Here is a 17,817-nt window from a genome sequence, read left to right as displayed (position 1 = left end):
TGAGAGGCCGAATCATCTGCAACTTTGTAATCTGTTTTCGTCTAATGGATAAAAGGTAATAAGCAAAGAACCTTGAAAGAGATTTTCCTGTATCCTATGTACTTATTCTTTGGAATTTTATTTTACTTCAAATTAACCTCTTACTTGTCGCACTAGATGGCGACACGACTGCTTCACATCGATATGCCATATTGCTTATCTTATACAGGGACGTTCTCTGACGGAAGGTGCGAGAGCACTTCACCTTATCTCTCTCGAGAGTGTTTAATTGGATCAATGTGACTTTTTGGTTAAAACTTCTACAAGTTGCATACCAGGTAGCAGAGTGATGATCCTGATCCTTCTTGAAAGAGAACTCTGTGCCTAAGGCCTCAGATTGTCTGGGTGTTTGACATGTAAAATTATTAATTTAAAACGGCAAATTTATAAACAGCGAATTTTCTTAATATTTGAACTATTTTAATTAATTGCTCCAAAGATAATAAATAGTATAAAAATCCAGTTAATCGAAAATCTGTTGAGGTTCAACAAACATTTTTAAAATTATAGATATTATTAAAGTTTCAGTCGAAATTAATAATCCCGGTTAATTGCAAAATTTAAGCCATATACTGATGCTTTTATATGTTTAATATATTTAGATAAAAAGAGTGGAACTCCTAACGTTGAAAACAATTGAGACTATCCGGATAAAGGCCAAACTTAAGTAAAGGAATTTGTTTTTAACAGAAATTATACAATTAAAAAATACTTTATTCTCCTAAAATAGAAACTGGAAACAATTTTTTTGACAAAATTAATCAATGGAATTATTTTACATTTCCCTAAATACACAACCCATTTTTGTTTCAAGGGAAACAAAATAAATTATCCCCCTCTTTTTTTTTTGCACGTAGGCTTTCGTAATAAATAACCTTCCTTTTGTTTCCTGCACAGATACAGAATAATTATTTCACTTTTCTCTTTGAAATAAAAAAACATTATAAGTATATGCATGTCAATTAATTTACCATTACATTATTTCTAAGGTATGATTCTAAGGACAAAAGACAAGCAAATGGAATTATTTATGTGTGCCATGGCTAAAAAAGCAATTGGCCCATGGGGGGATCGAACCCACGACCTTCGCGTTATTAGCACGACGCTCTAACCAACTGAGCTAATGGGCCCGTTTTTGAAAAAGTTATAATTCCTTTGAATAACGTGAGTATACATACTAGCCCTTTCTTCCAAAGTGTTCAATTGTGGTCGTCAACATTTACGACAAATTTTTTGCTAACATTTTATGAACATTCAATTATTCATAAATAATGGAATTACTTTTGCTTAAAATTATTCAGTTATTGAAATGAAATAAAAAATAAATAACACGAAGAGTGATATGATATTGTTTTAGCTTCTTGTATTCCTATATGATAGTCACACTACATTTTCGCATTTATGAGGAAGATCAATGAAATAAATCTCGATGAAAGATCTTTTCGTATGTATGTTGAAAAATAACCAGTTAAATAAATGTACCTCACAAAACAAAAATTATAAATATTTATGAAGTTCTGAACGGAAGTATAGAAACGAACTGAATTTTGTGATATATGAAATTAGAGAAAAAAAAAACTTGAGTAAAACACATTTGTGGTCTTTAATTTTAAAGATGCAATTCTACAAACAAAGTCAGCAAAAATTATTCTCTAATTTTAAAGATGCAATTCTACAAATAAAGTCAGTAAAAATTATATGGCCCATGGGGGGATCGAACCCACGACCTTCGCGTTATTAGCACGACGCTCTAACCAACTGAGCTAATGGGCCCTCTTATTTGTATACAATCAGAGCAAAAAATAAAAAAGTTAACTTTCAATCATTGTTAAGAAACGAATAACCTGACAAAGGAGAGAGGGGATTTGACTTCTGTAAAAATTAAATATTAGAGTAAATGAGATAAATTATTAATTAGTTTTCATTGAGAAAAGGAACATGCAAGGAATAATTAATTTCTTTCTATTGTGAAAATGCGAGAGAAAAACATTTTTCAGCTGCAAATCAGTTTTATGAAAAGTGACAAAAATTATTTAATAAACAAGATTACTTAAAAAAAAAAAAAAAAATGAATGTTGTTAAAAATAATAAAAGGTAAAACGTGTACAAAAATTATTTAATAAACAAGATTACTTAAAAAAAAAAAAAAAAATGAATGTTGTTAAAAATAATAAAAGGTAAAACGTGTGCATCGGCCGGGAATCGAACCCGGGCCGCCCGCGTGGCAGGCGAGCATTCTACCACTGAACCACCGATGCTACGTCTGAATATAACAAGCATTCGCATTTATTGCAAACCTTTATAAATTTTAAGCTATACATTCAGTATTTTAGTTATTTATATTATTATAAATAACTTGCAAGTTGCACACACAAATAAATGATGTTAGGTAATAAAGAGTAATAATAATAAAAAAAGTGGTTATTAAAAAACTAGGGCAGAGACACTGAACAAAACGGGGGGAAAAAACTGCAAGCGACCATAAAATTCAATATACTTAAATTTCTTAATATTCCTCTATACTGTCTGCTATTAAATATATATCAATAACTTTCTGAATATTCAGTTTTTAAACATGTTTTTCAATTCTAAAATACCGCGATTGTAAACATATGACAATAAAATTGCGCTCATTATATTTATTAAATGTTAGTTAATTTCAAAATCAAAATTTCTAATGTTCAATTTACAGAATTTTTTTCCCTAGGGGAAGAGTTTGTAATTATTTGAAGAAGGCTCTAAAACAGTGGTTCTCAATCTGTTTTAGTTCCAAAGAAATTTCCCATGGGGGATTTCTTCCCATCGGGTTAAAAGAACCTCTGCCAAAGAATGTCTATGTACATACATGTGTACAATACATATTCCTTGCCTCTGCTATATAATTCTATATGTTATACAAAACTACGGGATCAAAGATTTATTAGTACTCCCATCTGTTGTGAAAAATGAAAACAATAGTGATAATTACTTTCAGAGTATTAATAAATAAAAAAAAAACTGAACTAAAAGTTTATAGTAAATATACCGATTTTGAAATGAATATAAATTTTTTTAATGCAATGAGGACTATCAATGTTTTTTCCAATTACATAAAATAATTACTAAAATGAATATTTATGACTATGTATATATAACTATACATATTTAAAATTTTTAAAGAGTAAAAGAGGAAAGCATGTTCATTAATTTTATCAATTAAAAAAAAAGAGGAAAATTATAAATTAAAAAATAAAAACTGAATAAAATGGTCAAGATAATAAATATGAAGTGGAATAAATGGCAGTATTTAAAATTCTGTTGCTTGGGATATATGAGCAAAATATAGTACAAAGTCTAAAATCCAGAATCGTTGGGACATCAGTGATTCTGGATTTAAGATGATCAGTTTACGTCCAGTAATATGATATATAGAAATTATAAAATTACAAACATAAAAAAAAGTTTTTTTTTATAAAATACTTACTATGACCTTAAAAAAAAAAAAAAAAAAGAAGAGAGTTTTATGAAACATATTTTTTAGTGTAATCTGTTTAAGCTGTTATTACAAGGTTCGTACACATTTCTGCACACGGAAGGTAAGTACTTTTAAAAACCATTAATGAAAAAAATTAATGACCTATCAGCAAATGGGAGCTGATTAAATTCAATTAAAATTCAATCAACTTATGTCTGAACTCCATTTTTGTAATAACCCTCTAAGAATAAAATAGATCCATAAGTAGCATGCATTTTTGTTAAACATAATTTAATAAACATAACTATAAAACAACTTTGAGAATAAAATCCACTTTATAAAATTTATCAGGTAGCATTACATATTTTACACATATGATACAAACTATTGGACACAATTTGAAGATAGTTTGAAATAAGTAATAGTTTGAAAGAAGATTAGGGACATTTTATTTACGTTTTACTAACAGTTAGCTTTATGTTGATTTTTTCTTTTATGTCTCAATTTGCCATGTACTTAGTCTAGAGTTTTAGTGAATAGCAGGTAGATTTTATGTCAAATGGCATAGGTTAAAATGAGAAATAAAATCATAATTAGCATGATGTAACAGAAGATTGGGTGCTGCCAGTGTTGCTGCTTGCCTAGATCTGTTGATCAGAACAAACCTGAAAGCTTGATGTAGTTTTGAGGTTGATAAGTTTTGGAAGTTAGTTGTGCTCCATCTGTCTGATGCAGTTAGTGTTATAGCTTCATGTAGAGTTCCTGGCATTGTAACCTAGTTAATATATTTTAAGGTTCCAATAAGCAACTAATGCACCAGAGGTGATAAGTTGTTTTGTATTATTTTAAGTCTCACTAGGTGCAAAGAATAAGTTTTACATTAATTTTTACATTTTTGTGCTGTATCTTGTGACCACAGTAAAGATTAACAAATTAGTACTGCCATCTGTCATGAAAATAATGAAAGACAATAACTTGCTTTAATATGCAGAGATAACTTTTAAAGATGAGTGGTTAGTTACAAATAATTAAATTAAGTAGTTAAATACCCTTAATCTTTATAGATTTACATGACCACAATTAAAGTTTGTTTATTTTTTTAAAAACATTTGTTGAAAAAGCACTATAAAAATCACAATCTAATAACATTTCACAGTTTAAAATGCATTCAATTTTAAATTGTCAGTTTTAAATCAATGTCATAACATTGATTCTTAAACGGTATTAGGGTAATTCCACATTAAAAGCTACAATTAAAAATCTGTTTTTGCCAGTCTCTTAACAGTGTACATAACAAGGTTTTATTTGATCTGGTAAAAATTAAATAGTTTAAAACCTTTTATAGACATGAAGCAAATTATCGCTATGTCTGAAAGTAACTACAAAGTCACATAAAAGTTTAAATGAACTTTTTATTTAAAAAGAACTTAGAATATACAGGTACGTTCCTATGTTGACAAAATCAACCACAGCTTGTGGTGATGCAATTAAACAGGAACAGTCAAATTCAAACTAAAAATGTAGACTAGTAGTCAAATACTACACAATTTAATTTTAATCTAAGCTGACTCAGTAACTCTATCGTCGTAACAAATTCAAATGTAAGCGGCGATTACGCAAAGATGAATAATTACAAATTATCAGAGCTGACAGAAACTAATGCAACATCCAAGTGGAGGGCAAAAACACTCTGTCTTTCAGTCCCAAAATCTCAGTTGAAAAACTATCTGATTTGCATTATGGAGAGGAAACAGAAAGGGGAACTTATATTAAAGGCTAAAATTATAAACAACTAGTTAATTTGCATAATAATAACTGTACATATCAACGAAGAATAATTTTCTTCCTCTTTATATATTCAGTTTCTTTCTTCAATTCGTTTCCTCTTCAATTTAGAATTTTTGGAATTTATTAAAGATTTCTGTTATTCTAAAAATCCAAATGCATTTAGAATGTAAAGAAAAAGGCTGATAAATCTGAAATGATGTACAGTAAGGGTAGGTTTTGAGGGCCAATGAGGCAGAAATTTTAGAATTTAGTGACATACCGATCAACAAAATCTAGAAATGGCAAAACTTTTAGAATTTAGGACAGGCAGTGGGAGCAGAATTTAGGATCCACGGAGATTGCATCAGGTGGGAAAAATGCCTTGTGTCAGCCCTGTGTATGGTCCATTGAGACATATAAGGTGAATCTTTTAAATTGTCAGTTTCCAATTTCTTTATTAATAGAAAAATTCTTTTTTATAAATGCCTGTCCATGCGAAAAGATTAGAAACATTTATGATATTTTCCATACTTGTGTTTAGTGAAATGTTGAGAAAATAAAGTGAAGATGTTAAGAAAAATCAGAAGTACAACATTCAAACATTATGTTTTCATTGCCCTTCCAAAAATTCCCTAAAACGTAAGAAATTCATCACAAACTTTCTGTAAAATACATCCATTATGTGTTAATACAATGAAGACATTTTCATTTTGTCATTTTTTTCTGGAGCCTTCTAGAATTGTGGATCAGTAAATCTTGCCTTCAGATCCTTCTAAACTTTCCAAGTTGCATTGTGTAAAACCCTAAAGAAAAATTAGCCCTACCAATTCTGCAAGAGAAAAAGGGCTGGAAATATTTTGAAAAAAAAAAAAAAAAGGGGGGGGGGAAGTGTAAAATTAATTTTATAGAGAAAACTGATACATATTTTGACAATTCTGTATATTCCGAGACAATTACATGGGAAAACTTCTTACCTTGAAAAAATTAAAAGGAAGAAATTCTTAATTAATTATATAGCTATTTTGCCTTTGCTATGAATTGTTTTGTAAACTGTGTTTTATAGCATTTATTACATTGTTTATTTTTCAAATTCAAATAATATATAATAAGTCGTCAAAGTGGAAAGTAATGCCATTTTATAATATGACAGCAAAAGAAAATAAAAATATTTTATTTTAATGTTATTCCTTAAATGTAATTTAAATATATTACTATTATTTTAGTTAAACTTATCAATGTTATAATGTTAAAAAAAAAAAAAAAAAAAAAAAAAAAAAAAAATTCCCAGATCTCTGAATTAAAAATTTTCTATAGAAATTAATCTTAAAATCGCCAAAATGTTGCTAAGTCACCAAATTTAGAGTCGTTTAATAATAGAATTCACATCTCCAAAAGCAGAAAGTTGTTTAATGCTTTTCACTAGAAAAAAAAATGAAATAATTTTGAATTGCTTATGTTTGACTGCTTGCTCAGAAACTCCACTTTACATTAGAAATAGGAACAAATTATAACCCACGAACCCATTCAAAAGATAATCGTATTCGTCAGTGAATTGCCAAAAATATTCCTCCAATAATGATAAGTCACACTCAAAACAGCAGTCGTAAAAACATGACAGAAATTTCAGATGATTAAAATTAAGGACCTTCTGCCGATTTTGGCCCAAATTAAGCACTTTTAAGGACCAAAAATAGATTCCAAAAAATCTAAGGACTTTTAAGAACCGTACGAACCCTGTATTATTATTATTATTTTGTACTAATACTTTCTCTTTAATTTTATAGACAAGCATAATTTCTTGTTCATTTACAAAGTTCCATTGTTCAGGTCCTCCTTCATTGCTGTTAACTTTGTAAATGTCCTCTTTGAGCATTACAAAGTTTCATTGTTGAGGCCATCTCTTTTTATATACATTTTGAGCACACTCATCAAGGGTAATGCTAGTCAATTATACTGTCACTGGCCATAGTTTGATTCTTTAACTTGCATGTGTTAAAAAGTGATAACATAAGTCTCGGTTACACAGGATAAAAATCGCTTTTACGGGCGCATTTTTTTTTTTTTTTTGGGTGTGTGTGTGTTATGTTTTCCATTCCTAACCTTTGTAATGGTAAATAAGAAATAAAAATAATTTTAAAAAAATTGCTGGCAGTCTGGATTTTTAACTGCTCATTATTCTCTATTGAAGATGTGCCATATATTGAAGATAAGTCAGGATTAGATTACTGACATATTATTATTTTTTCATTTTCTATTTTTTATTTTGATGATAATATACAAATACAAATATGTAACAATTATTAGCCTTTATTGATGAAAACTCATCAGTGAAATTCAGTAATGATTAAAAAAAAAAAAGCAAGGAAGCATGAATGATTTTGTATTTCTTTTGTTAATACACTGCAGCTGTTGAGAAGGTAAGCCAGAATTATATATTATTATTTTTATTATTCAGAAAATCTGTGTCAAAGATAGAATTATAAATTAAAAAAAAAAAAAAAAAAAAAAAAAAAAAAAAAAAAAAAAAAAAAAAAGAGTTAAAAATTTGATGTGTTGAATTTTTATTCACTTATCCAAATATTTCACTATCAGGAGCCAAGTTTATCTGTCTAGCCCCTGGTTACCTATTAGCTAGTTATCCCTGGTTACTAGCTAGCTAGTTATCTATCAGCCGGTTGGTTACCCTGGTTACCTACTGGTGGACCTGTTAACCCCCTAACATTGGTCCCATGCTTTGCTGCATACTTTCTGTGGTTTTTCTCCTGGGTATTATAAAAGCCTATTTCCCTTTTAGAGGCATTTGCAAGGCCATCGCTCTCAAAGTATATAATGCTCATGTGCTTTGCTGTAATTAGTCAGCCATTATACCAGTAATAATCTGTTTATTGTAAAGGTCATTATATTTGATAAATTCTAATAATTTTAAGGAATAAAATAAACTAGAGATGATAAAAAAAATAATATTTATATATAATTTTCTGCAGGAATTTAAATTGTAGGATATTGTATGAGGAATGTTCAGAAAACTTTGAGGATTGTGGTATCTTATTACTCCCCCCCCTCCCATTTTTTGCTCTGTTGTCAATAACTAAGGTCATGTGTTTGTTGATTGATGATGTACAGGGTGATTATAATTAAAGTTTAAGTTTCAAAACGCTATAAAAAAAGAACCACTCATGAAAATGACGTCAAATTTGAAAGGAATGTTATTGAAGAAGGCGGAAAGCGTATGGCAGAAGAAAAAAATTAGTTTCAAAAGTGATCAACAGATGGCGCTGCAAGCGGAAGAAGACGTAAATTAAAATGTCAGTTAAATTTCAGTGTTATAAAGCCGCCAGGTACCAAGCTGTTCCTCTTCACCTCATTCTCTTAACTCCTACCACGTCAGACTTCCTACCGTCATGTGCCTACTGGGCTCTCCTTATGAGCTGGAAACAGCGCGCTTCGCGCGCTACTCCAGCCATACTTGTTCGGATCGGCTGTTCCTCATTTCGCGTCTTAGACGTTCGCCATGGGTGTTTCACTGCAGGACCGCGCTCTGCTGGTAAAGCTGTATTACAAGAATGATGATTGTGCAAGAGTAGCTCTGCAAAAATTCAGGACACTGAAGGGTATAAAAGAAGGCGTTGGTCCAATGAGTGTCGTAGGTCTAAAGAAAATGATGCAAAAATTCGAAACGACAGGTTCGTTTGATGTGCAGTCTGGTAGAGGGAGAAAACGAGTGCATTCGACGGTAGTTGAAGAAGTGGCCACAGCATTACAGGAGGGGTCGGCCGGTGGTGTGCAACCGTGCAGTGCACGAGGAATTGCCCGAACATTGGACAGGACTACGAGCACGGTGCTGAAAATTGTACGAAACATTCTGCAATGCTATCCGTACAAAATTGGCCATGTGCAGGAGTTGCTTCCGTCTGACCTGACAGCTAGGGAGACGTTTGCGTTAGAATTCCTGGCTCGCATGGAAGTGGATAATGAATGGCCGTGGAAATTTTTGTGGACAGATGAAGCCCATTTCCATCTGACAGGATACGTGAATACCCAGAATTGTCAAATATGGGCAACAGAAAATCCATTGGCAACGCACCCTGTACCACTTCATCCTGAAAAGGTCACGGTATGGTGTGGCTTTACGGCATCATTCATCCTACAACCATATTTTTTCGAGCAGACGGGTGCTTCCGGTCCTGTTACCGCAACCGTCACTGGTCAGAGGTATGCGTCTCTTTTGCTCAACCACGTGGATGTGTGGATGAAATCATTTTTATGCAAGATGGCGCTCCTCCGCACATTGCACATCCCGTGAAGCAGCTGCTGAGGCTCCATTTCGGAAATGCTCGAATTATCAGCCGTCATTTCCCTACAACTTGGCCGTTCCGATCGCCTGATCTTACTCCGTGTGATTTCTGGCTGTGGGGATATCTGAAGGATGTTGTGTTCCGTGCTCCAATTGCAAATTTAGCGGAATTAAAGGCACGCATTTCGCAACACATTCTGAACATCACCCCGGAGACATTGCGATCAGTTGTGGAACATGCTGTTTGTCGCTTTCAACTTGTTGCACACTACGGTGGACACCATATTGAACATGTTTTGCGCCAGTCTCGCGACAGTTACGAACTTCTTTGATGAATGGTTCTTATGCGGTATGTCGCCGCAAAACGCTTGAAACCGATTTGTCCCTTTCGATGTGATATGTACAGTCATGCAAATAAAATTATTCAACAAGTCTAATTTGTCAATGCGTTTTAATGTGTAACATCCACCTTAGCCGTTGTTTTACGAATCATTTCTCGTCGTGATTCTGCTGCTTACAGCGCCATCTGTTGCTAACTTTTGAAACTAAATTTTTTCTTCTGCCATACGCTTTCCGCCTTCTTCAATAACATTCCTGTCAAATTTCACATCATTTTCATCAGTGGTTCTTTTTTTTATAGCGTTTTGAAACTTAAACTTTAATTATAATCACCCTGTATTTATAATCTATTTTGATAATACTGGTTGCAAATTCCTATTTCAAATTATACCAGTGATGAAAAATAAAATAGCTGCAGTATTATTGTTAAATATGTGAAAAGCACATTACATTATTTTCTGATTTATTTTTATTTGAGAAACCTTAGATTTTTTATATTTTTCATTTTAAAGATTTTATATTTTTCATGGACATTGATAGTTTAAAAATTAAACATATTTATTCTTTTAATTTTTCAAGCTAATAAATGTAATTACTTTACAATTTAAAAATAATTATGGTCTTCCGCTGAGTAGCTTCATTTCTTGATTAGCTTTTCCCTGATGATAAATAAATAAAAATGTGTGAAAATCTATTTCAGAACTAACAAAATCTTGATGTAACTGAAAGGTGCTGATTAAAAATAGATTAAACATGGAAAGAAGTCAAACATATTACAGAGGAATGTATTAAATTTCTTACGTACTTTAAAAGGTAAACGGTAAACTTCTATGACTAAACTCAAAATTTGATTCTTCTTTAAAATACAGGATAGCTGTTTAAATTTTCAGAAAAAAAATATATATCTGAGAAATTTGTTAAAAAATAAGATTGCTGCAGTGAATATTTAGTAAATATTCTCTCTTTATCATTAAAATTTTTAGAAGCACATACAGATATCTAGTAATCAACTACTACTGATGAATTACTAAGGAAAAAATAAGCTAACTGTAACTACCAGTAATGATGCTTAAATATCAGGAGAAAAATTTAAGCAATTAGCAATAATTTCCTTCTAGGGAAGGAAGCATTTCTGTTCTTCTTATTGTTATAAATATAACTATTTATATTACAAAAACTGATAATAAATTTGATTACATTCAGAAATGGAAAGACTAACAAAATTATGAATAATTCTAAAGTTTTTAAAAAATTCTATAATAAAAAATACCGCATCTAGTTACTTTTTTTCTTTCCATCATTTGGAATATTATACGGTTATTTATTTATTTTTTCTTAAATTTAATAAAGAAGTTAACTCATGGCTAAAATTACAAGTTCCTTTTTAGGTCTGACAACTTTGACAGAGCTGAATTTTTTAAGAAATCAGAGAAACGTGGAAGACGGAAAAACACAAAATATATATTACTGTTATATGTAATTTATTGGAAAATAATAAAAAAGAATATGTTAAATATTGAGCTAAAAATTATCTCCAAAAAACTTTCACAGTGAAGTCTGTAGCCTGTACTCACATAAATTTTTATATTTCATATCCTCATTTTACTTTCTGATGTTTCTAAAATTTAAAAGTTTTTTTTTCTTTTTAATATACAACAGATTTAATTGACTTAGCAAATCCTCAAGGCAAATAACTGTTTTTTTTTTTTTTTTTAAATTAATGAGGATTTCAAGAGAACTCAGGTTTATGAAAATTCTTTTTAAAATATTTAATTTGAGAATATCAGTTCAGCTCAATAGTCTTCATAAAACTTTTTTTCTATTTCAAATACACTGCGAAATTCAGTCAGTTTAATTTTTTAAAATAAAGTTTTAAAGATAAATATATTATCAATTTTTTTAGCCACATTTTCAGATTTAAGCTCCATTTCCACAACTAAATTTTTTTTTTTTTTTTTTTTTATCATCAACTTTTTCCAAATTTGAAAATGAATATGCACAGTTTGGTGATGCTTTTTTTAAAAAAAAAATTGCATAATTTTGTAGAATGTGTGATTTTTTAGTTAAATGTATTTTTTCAATGTTATCTAAAATGTACTTCCACATCAGTCTTCAAAAATTTTTATATACATATTAAATTGTTGATATGTAATACTGAATATTGAAATTTGATTTATATTGCATGCCCTGGAAAAATTTCTATCAGTAACTCTGAATGGATGCTTCTGTTACTGGAGAAATTATTTACATAATTTAGAAAAAAATACAAAATACTTGAAATTCCTGTTGTGTAGAAATTGTAAGTGAAGAGTATTTAGTGGATATACAGTGATTTAGTAATTGCTAATATTTGATTTCTGTCTAAATAATATCCATTTTTTTAAATCAGACATATGTTATTTTTTATTGCACTTTAAACACACACATTTTATTGCACTTTAAACACACACGTTTGCATTTTCACACATAAATTATTTTAAACAATGTTATTTTTTATTGCATTTTGGGTTAGAATTTTGTGAGCAGTTACACAATTTGAAGCCTTTTGACAAGAAGCTGCATTATTTTACTGATATTGTGTCACTTTGTAGCATATAAGATTTGATAAGAAATAATTGAATCTGTTGGTATCTTAACATCATCCCACATGGCTGATTTTCTCTTGTGATTGGCTGAAGAGCTGGATGTTTTTTTGATTTGAAATATATGCATTTTTAGAAGAGGGTTTATTTTTTCATTCTTTGATTCATATTTTTCCATTAGTGCTCTGTTACATTATATAGCAGAGTTGACATTTGAATTCAGGAATGTTCGAGAGTCGCATCTAGATTTTCTAAAAGCCACAAGTTCATATTTACATCAACTTTGTAAAATGAGTCTAAACTAATTAATTACTTCCTTTTGGACACTGAATAATTTTAGTTTATCATATTTTATTTATATATTTTATATGCATGAGCTGCACAAATTGCTTGCGAGGGCCGTATCAGGCTCGCGAACTGCACTTTGGCCACCCCTGTTATATAGCTTTGTACTTAAAGAAAGTGCAAAATTCTTGTTACTTAATTTTGCAAAACTGACAAGAAGTTTATTTTTACCTTTTAAAGCAAATATTTTACTTCTTCATAGAATTGATATCTCCAAATCAAAAATAGTTATATGTGTGTCTCCGAATCAAAAATAATAGTTAAATGTGCAAGATTGATAAAAAATTCTTGAGCTTTGTGTTTCATCTAAAGACAAATCCTTTTACTCTGTTCCTCAGTTGCTCTTGAATTATCTTGGCAGATATCCCTAGTGTGCTTTGTTGTATTAAATTAAACAAACAAACCTAGAATTAGTAGAAATCATTGAGTATGTCAACAAATATTTCGTGAAATCTTGAATTTACCGCTTTGAGGAAGAAGTCCCCTCTTCAACAACCCATACTACAGAAAACAGAATAAATTATAATTACAAATATACTATATAACTGTAGAAAATATGAAAAAAATTATAACAAATTCAAAAATGATGTGATGTTATGTAGTAATTTGTTTCTAGGCTGATGATATAACTGAAGTTAAGTACATCCATTGACACAGTGAGAAATAAAGAAGATTGTAGAAGATAATTAATTTCCCATAAAAAGATAGAGATCATATTCAAATGCACTTAATAATTGAAATTTTAATTGCTTTCAGTATATATAACTTTCATCATAATAATGCAAGTCCTCCCTAAAAATTGAACTTTTAATTTCCTTGATTTTCAAGACCAAATGGAGCAACATTCTTGATCAAGCATGATGAATTATGAAGAACTGATTAATTAATAAATATCAAATTAATAATGAATAACTGATTACTTTTGTAAATTTTTTGCAAAATACATTGAAGTAATTATGAATCCAATTAAAATTAATTTAGCTTAACTTTCATGTGAAACAAATGAAGTAAATAAATTTAAGAAACATGCATTATAACACAAGGGGGGTGGGGAAGCAAGGTTCCTTAAAATAAATAGCAAATTCTTGTTTATTTTACAATTGAAATTTCAATCAAATTATGCACAGTAATTTACAATTAAATTATACACAGTAAATATTATTCCTGTGGTGTTTCTAAATAAAACCGAAAAGCTAGGAATTACACTAGATTGTAAAGTAAAGTTTAATTAATAGAATTATTTATCATAATGCACGGTTAAATAGTGTAAATAATTTTAAACTGCATTATTTGCATTTAAAGGGAACTTTTAAAGAGAAGGGTGACAAAAAAAATTACCGTATTTGACAGCATATAAGATGCACTTTTTTCCATAAATTTGGTCTCAAAAAAGCTACCTGCGTCTTATACATGAAGGACACAGGTTAACTTTTAACACTAAATGCTATTTTTAGCCCGGATAAAGGTCTAGACACACATAACTTTTTCTACATCTGCCATAATTATTTTTCGCATGCGTGAAATATCTATCGCCGAAAAGCGCCAAAGCTCGAAGCTGATGCCGAAGTTCGAAGGTCACATTACGTCTATGGAGCCCTTCCTTCTTTTTACATAGACTTTCTTTGACTCAGCCGTCAGATGTGTCGGTATCGGTGCTACTCTGTATAAACGTGTCAGTATCGGTGCTTAAAACTATTTGTTTAAAAAAAAATACCCTGGAAAATATGATTACAAGAAGCAAGAGATTAAGCTATACAATTCAGTATAAACTAGGAGTGTTAAACTACGCCAAAGTGCATGGAAACAGAGCAGCAGCAAGGCATTTCGGTCCACCACCCACAGAAAAAAATTATACGCACTTGGCGACTGCAGGAAGATCAACTGAAGACTGCTAAAAAACAAAACATAACCTTCAATGCGCAGCTCCATTTTGGCCTGAACTTGAAAATGCCGTAAAAATGTGGGTGATAGATAAGAGGAAATCTGGGATAAGTATTTCAACCAAAATGATAATCAATGAGGCCAAAGGATTTGCAGAAAAACATGGGAATCAGAACTTTTCATGGTCTGAGGGCTGGTGCTACAGGTTCATGAAAAGGCAAGGCTTATCAATGCACACAAAAACAACTATTGCACAGAAAATGCCAGCAGATTATGAAGAAAAAATACTAGCATTTCATAGGTTTGTTATAAATGCAAGCAAGAAAACTTCTTTTGAGCTCGGTCAAATAGGAAATATGGATGAAATTCCACTCATTTGATGTACCATCCAACAAGACTGTGAGTATTAAAGGGTCTAAATCAATAACCATAAAAACCACAGATCATGAAAAAACCCGATATATGGTAGTTCTAACATGTTGTGCTGATGGCACAAAACTACCGCCGTTTTTCATATTCAAAAGAAAAACTCATCCAAAAGAAAAACTTCCAATGGGTGTAATTGTTCATGTTCATCCGAAAAGCTGGATGGACGAAGCTGTAATGAAACTGTGGTTACAGAACGTATGGGCAAGGTGACCTGGTGGACTCTTAAGAAAACCCTCTTTTGTGGTTTTGGATCAGTTTAGCACCCATAGAACTGAAACCATAAAGAATAAAATGAGAGAATTAAAAACCCAGATAGCTGTCATTCCTGGTGGACTGACTAGCCAATTGCAGCCTTTAGATGTATCGGTGAATAAGCCATTTAAGGAAAAAAGTGTGAGAACGATGGAACAAGTGGATAGGAGAACCACATCACACCCTCATACCCTCAGGTAGAATGAAGCGGCCTTTATTTCACAAGTGCGCGAGTGGGTAAAACGATCTTGGGAGGACGTAAAGACTGAAGTAATTGTTAAGTCCTTTAAGAAGTGCAGAATCAGTAATGCTCTTGATGGAACAGAAGACGACGCATTATTTGAAGAAGGTGATACTAGCGATGACGGAAACAGTAATGATGACGATATTCTCATTTTTGATGATGATGATAGTGAAAAGGATTTTTATGGTTTTGAAATTGATTAAAGTGTAATTTCATGATAGGCAACGCTTTCCTTGAATCTGTGTTTTTTGTTGTTTCTGCTTTATTTTGTATTATGTTTGATTGCTTGCCATTCATTCATTTATTCATTATTGAAATTTACATATCATGTTCAAAATAGCTTGCCATTTGTCAATTTTCCTTAATAAAAATATGTTTGGTAATTGCATTCAATGATTGTTTATTTGGCTTTTACAAAACGTGAGAAATAAAGTAACCACATTTTAAGTTATTGTGGTACTGCGCTGTCGCACGGACTATTGAAACCTTTTCTCCTTGTGTGTGGCCTTCTAAATAAGGGTGCGTCGTATATGCCATCACATACGGTACATTTCTAGAGGAATAATAATCAACTGCTCACTATGAGGTGAAGAAGAGAGCTGTGGGTTGATAAAATTGCTTCAGACGTTATCTAAGTAAAATGCTCTGTACCAGGAAAATGAGTACAGTAACTCATTTAAAAATTACTTGATTTTCTCTCATTTCTTGCAAAAAGTTTATGCTTTCACTGACTTTCCCTGATCACTTGATGAAAATGATCACACATTTTTATGAATTTCCAGGACTTTTATGAGAAGTGGGTAAAATATAATTATGTTGCAGTGATAAAGTACGGAAAGGATGGAAGAAATCCTACAATGAAGTCTGGTCTAACAGATCTCATTTGCTATAACAACATGCTTTATCTTAGGCTTCTTTGAAGACTGTTTCTGTTTTCTTTTGAAGTTTCTTTCCTGGTTGTTGCTGTTTGCTGCTTATTTGAATGAGTGTCTACAATAATATTTTGCTACAACTTGATGACATCCAACTTCTCTACAATTTTGACATACTTTCAATTATTAATATCTATAATGTAAAAGATATCTATTAGATATTTTTATTTGAAAAACTGTTCATGGAGAAACTTTCATTTATATTTGCATTTGGAAAAACTTTCATTTTCATATCTAATTAATGAAACTGGATGTCATTCATTAGATACTTGCATTTGCAAAAACTTTTATTCAAACTGTTAATTTGGAAAAGCTTCATAAACTTTCATCATAACTGTTTTAGCAGCATTGTGTATGATTCACAAAAAAATTAAATAATTGTGGCTTAAGTAATTTTGATCAAAAGAGGATGGCTTTTTTAAAACTTCTTTGACTACATTATTATTCAATTATGGCAAAGCACACAAGGGCTATCTGCCTAAAGGGATGGATGCCTTCGTGGAGGATTTTCTAAGGGAAACTGGCTCATATACACGTTACACATGGGGAAAACCACGAAAACGCCCATGCAGCCCTTTGACTACAGGGAGAAAAAAACATAACCATAATTTTCATGGCATTGCTTTAACCATAATACAGTGTACAAATGTAATATATATCCCAATAAATCAAACCAGTGCATTTAAGATCTCTTGAAATTAGTTACAAATTATTATTAACTATGTAATGCATTTTTATTCATAATTTACTAGACTAATATTAACATGTATCTAATTGTTATTTACATACAAAGTGCATAAATATACTAGTAAAAAATGAAATATAATATTTGCAATAATTCATATTAGAATTTTCTTTATTAATATACTCTTAAATATTCAACTCACCTTGCTAGCAAGTCTGCCATGTAACTGCCCAAGGGCTTTAAGGAAGGATATGATTTGCTTGCCCACATTGTTGGCACTTTTCCTATCAACATGCAATCAAATACTTCTTCAAGTTCGGCAGACATAACAACCAAGCCCTTGACTGCTTTTTGTAAATTTTTTAATGATTCACGGACAACAGAGGTTAACCTATTGAAACGGATCAATTCTTGGCGCAGTACAGTGTTCATTGACTCTGTGTAAACTACTGGATAAAGTTCTATCACCTAAAAGTAAGAGAAATAACTATAGACTTAAATATTTTCTTAGGGCTCTTTAGATGTTATGGAAAAAATGTATATGATTACTGTTAACATTTATTCGCTCTAATGA

General features: G+C 30.9%; 1 protein-coding gene and 3 non-coding genes across 4 annotated transcripts in view; all 4 read right to left on the bottom strand.

Annotated features, from left to right (window-relative positions):
- The window catches only part of LOC118199199 (dynein axonemal heavy chain 3-like), a 229,218-nt gene that overhangs the window by 25,963 nt on the left and 185,438 nt on the right, over positions 1 to 17,817 (bottom strand). The window contains exon 72 of the mRNA XM_085820011.1: positions 17,446 to 17,711. Coding sequence (XP_085676137.1) covers positions 17,446 to 17,711 — 266 coding nt within the window. The remainder of the gene's footprint in view (positions 1 to 17,445; positions 17,712 to 17,817) is intronic.
- On the bottom strand, positions 1,096 to 1,169 carry TRNAI-AAU (transfer RNA isoleucine (anticodon AAU)). Its single transcript has one exon. It is a non-coding gene; the product is annotated as a tRNA-Ile (tRNA).
- On the bottom strand, positions 1,739 to 1,812 carry TRNAI-AAU (transfer RNA isoleucine (anticodon AAU)). Its single transcript has one exon. It is a non-coding gene; the product is annotated as a tRNA-Ile (tRNA).
- Positions 2,227 to 2,297, bottom strand: TRNAG-GCC (transfer RNA glycine (anticodon GCC)). The gene has a single exon. It is a non-coding gene; the product is annotated as a tRNA-Gly (tRNA).

The sequence above is a fragment of the Stegodyphus dumicola genome, chromosome 7 (genome assembly GCF_044657685.1).
Source record: "Stegodyphus dumicola isolate Sdum_Otavi_A_Nest chromosome 7, ASM4465768v1".
In the NCBI taxonomy this organism is placed as follows: Eukaryota; Metazoa; Arthropoda; class Arachnida; order Araneae; family Eresidae; genus Stegodyphus; species Stegodyphus dumicola.
Note: the sequence above shows the minus strand (reverse complement) of the source record. Positions and strands in the feature narration are given on the sequence as shown.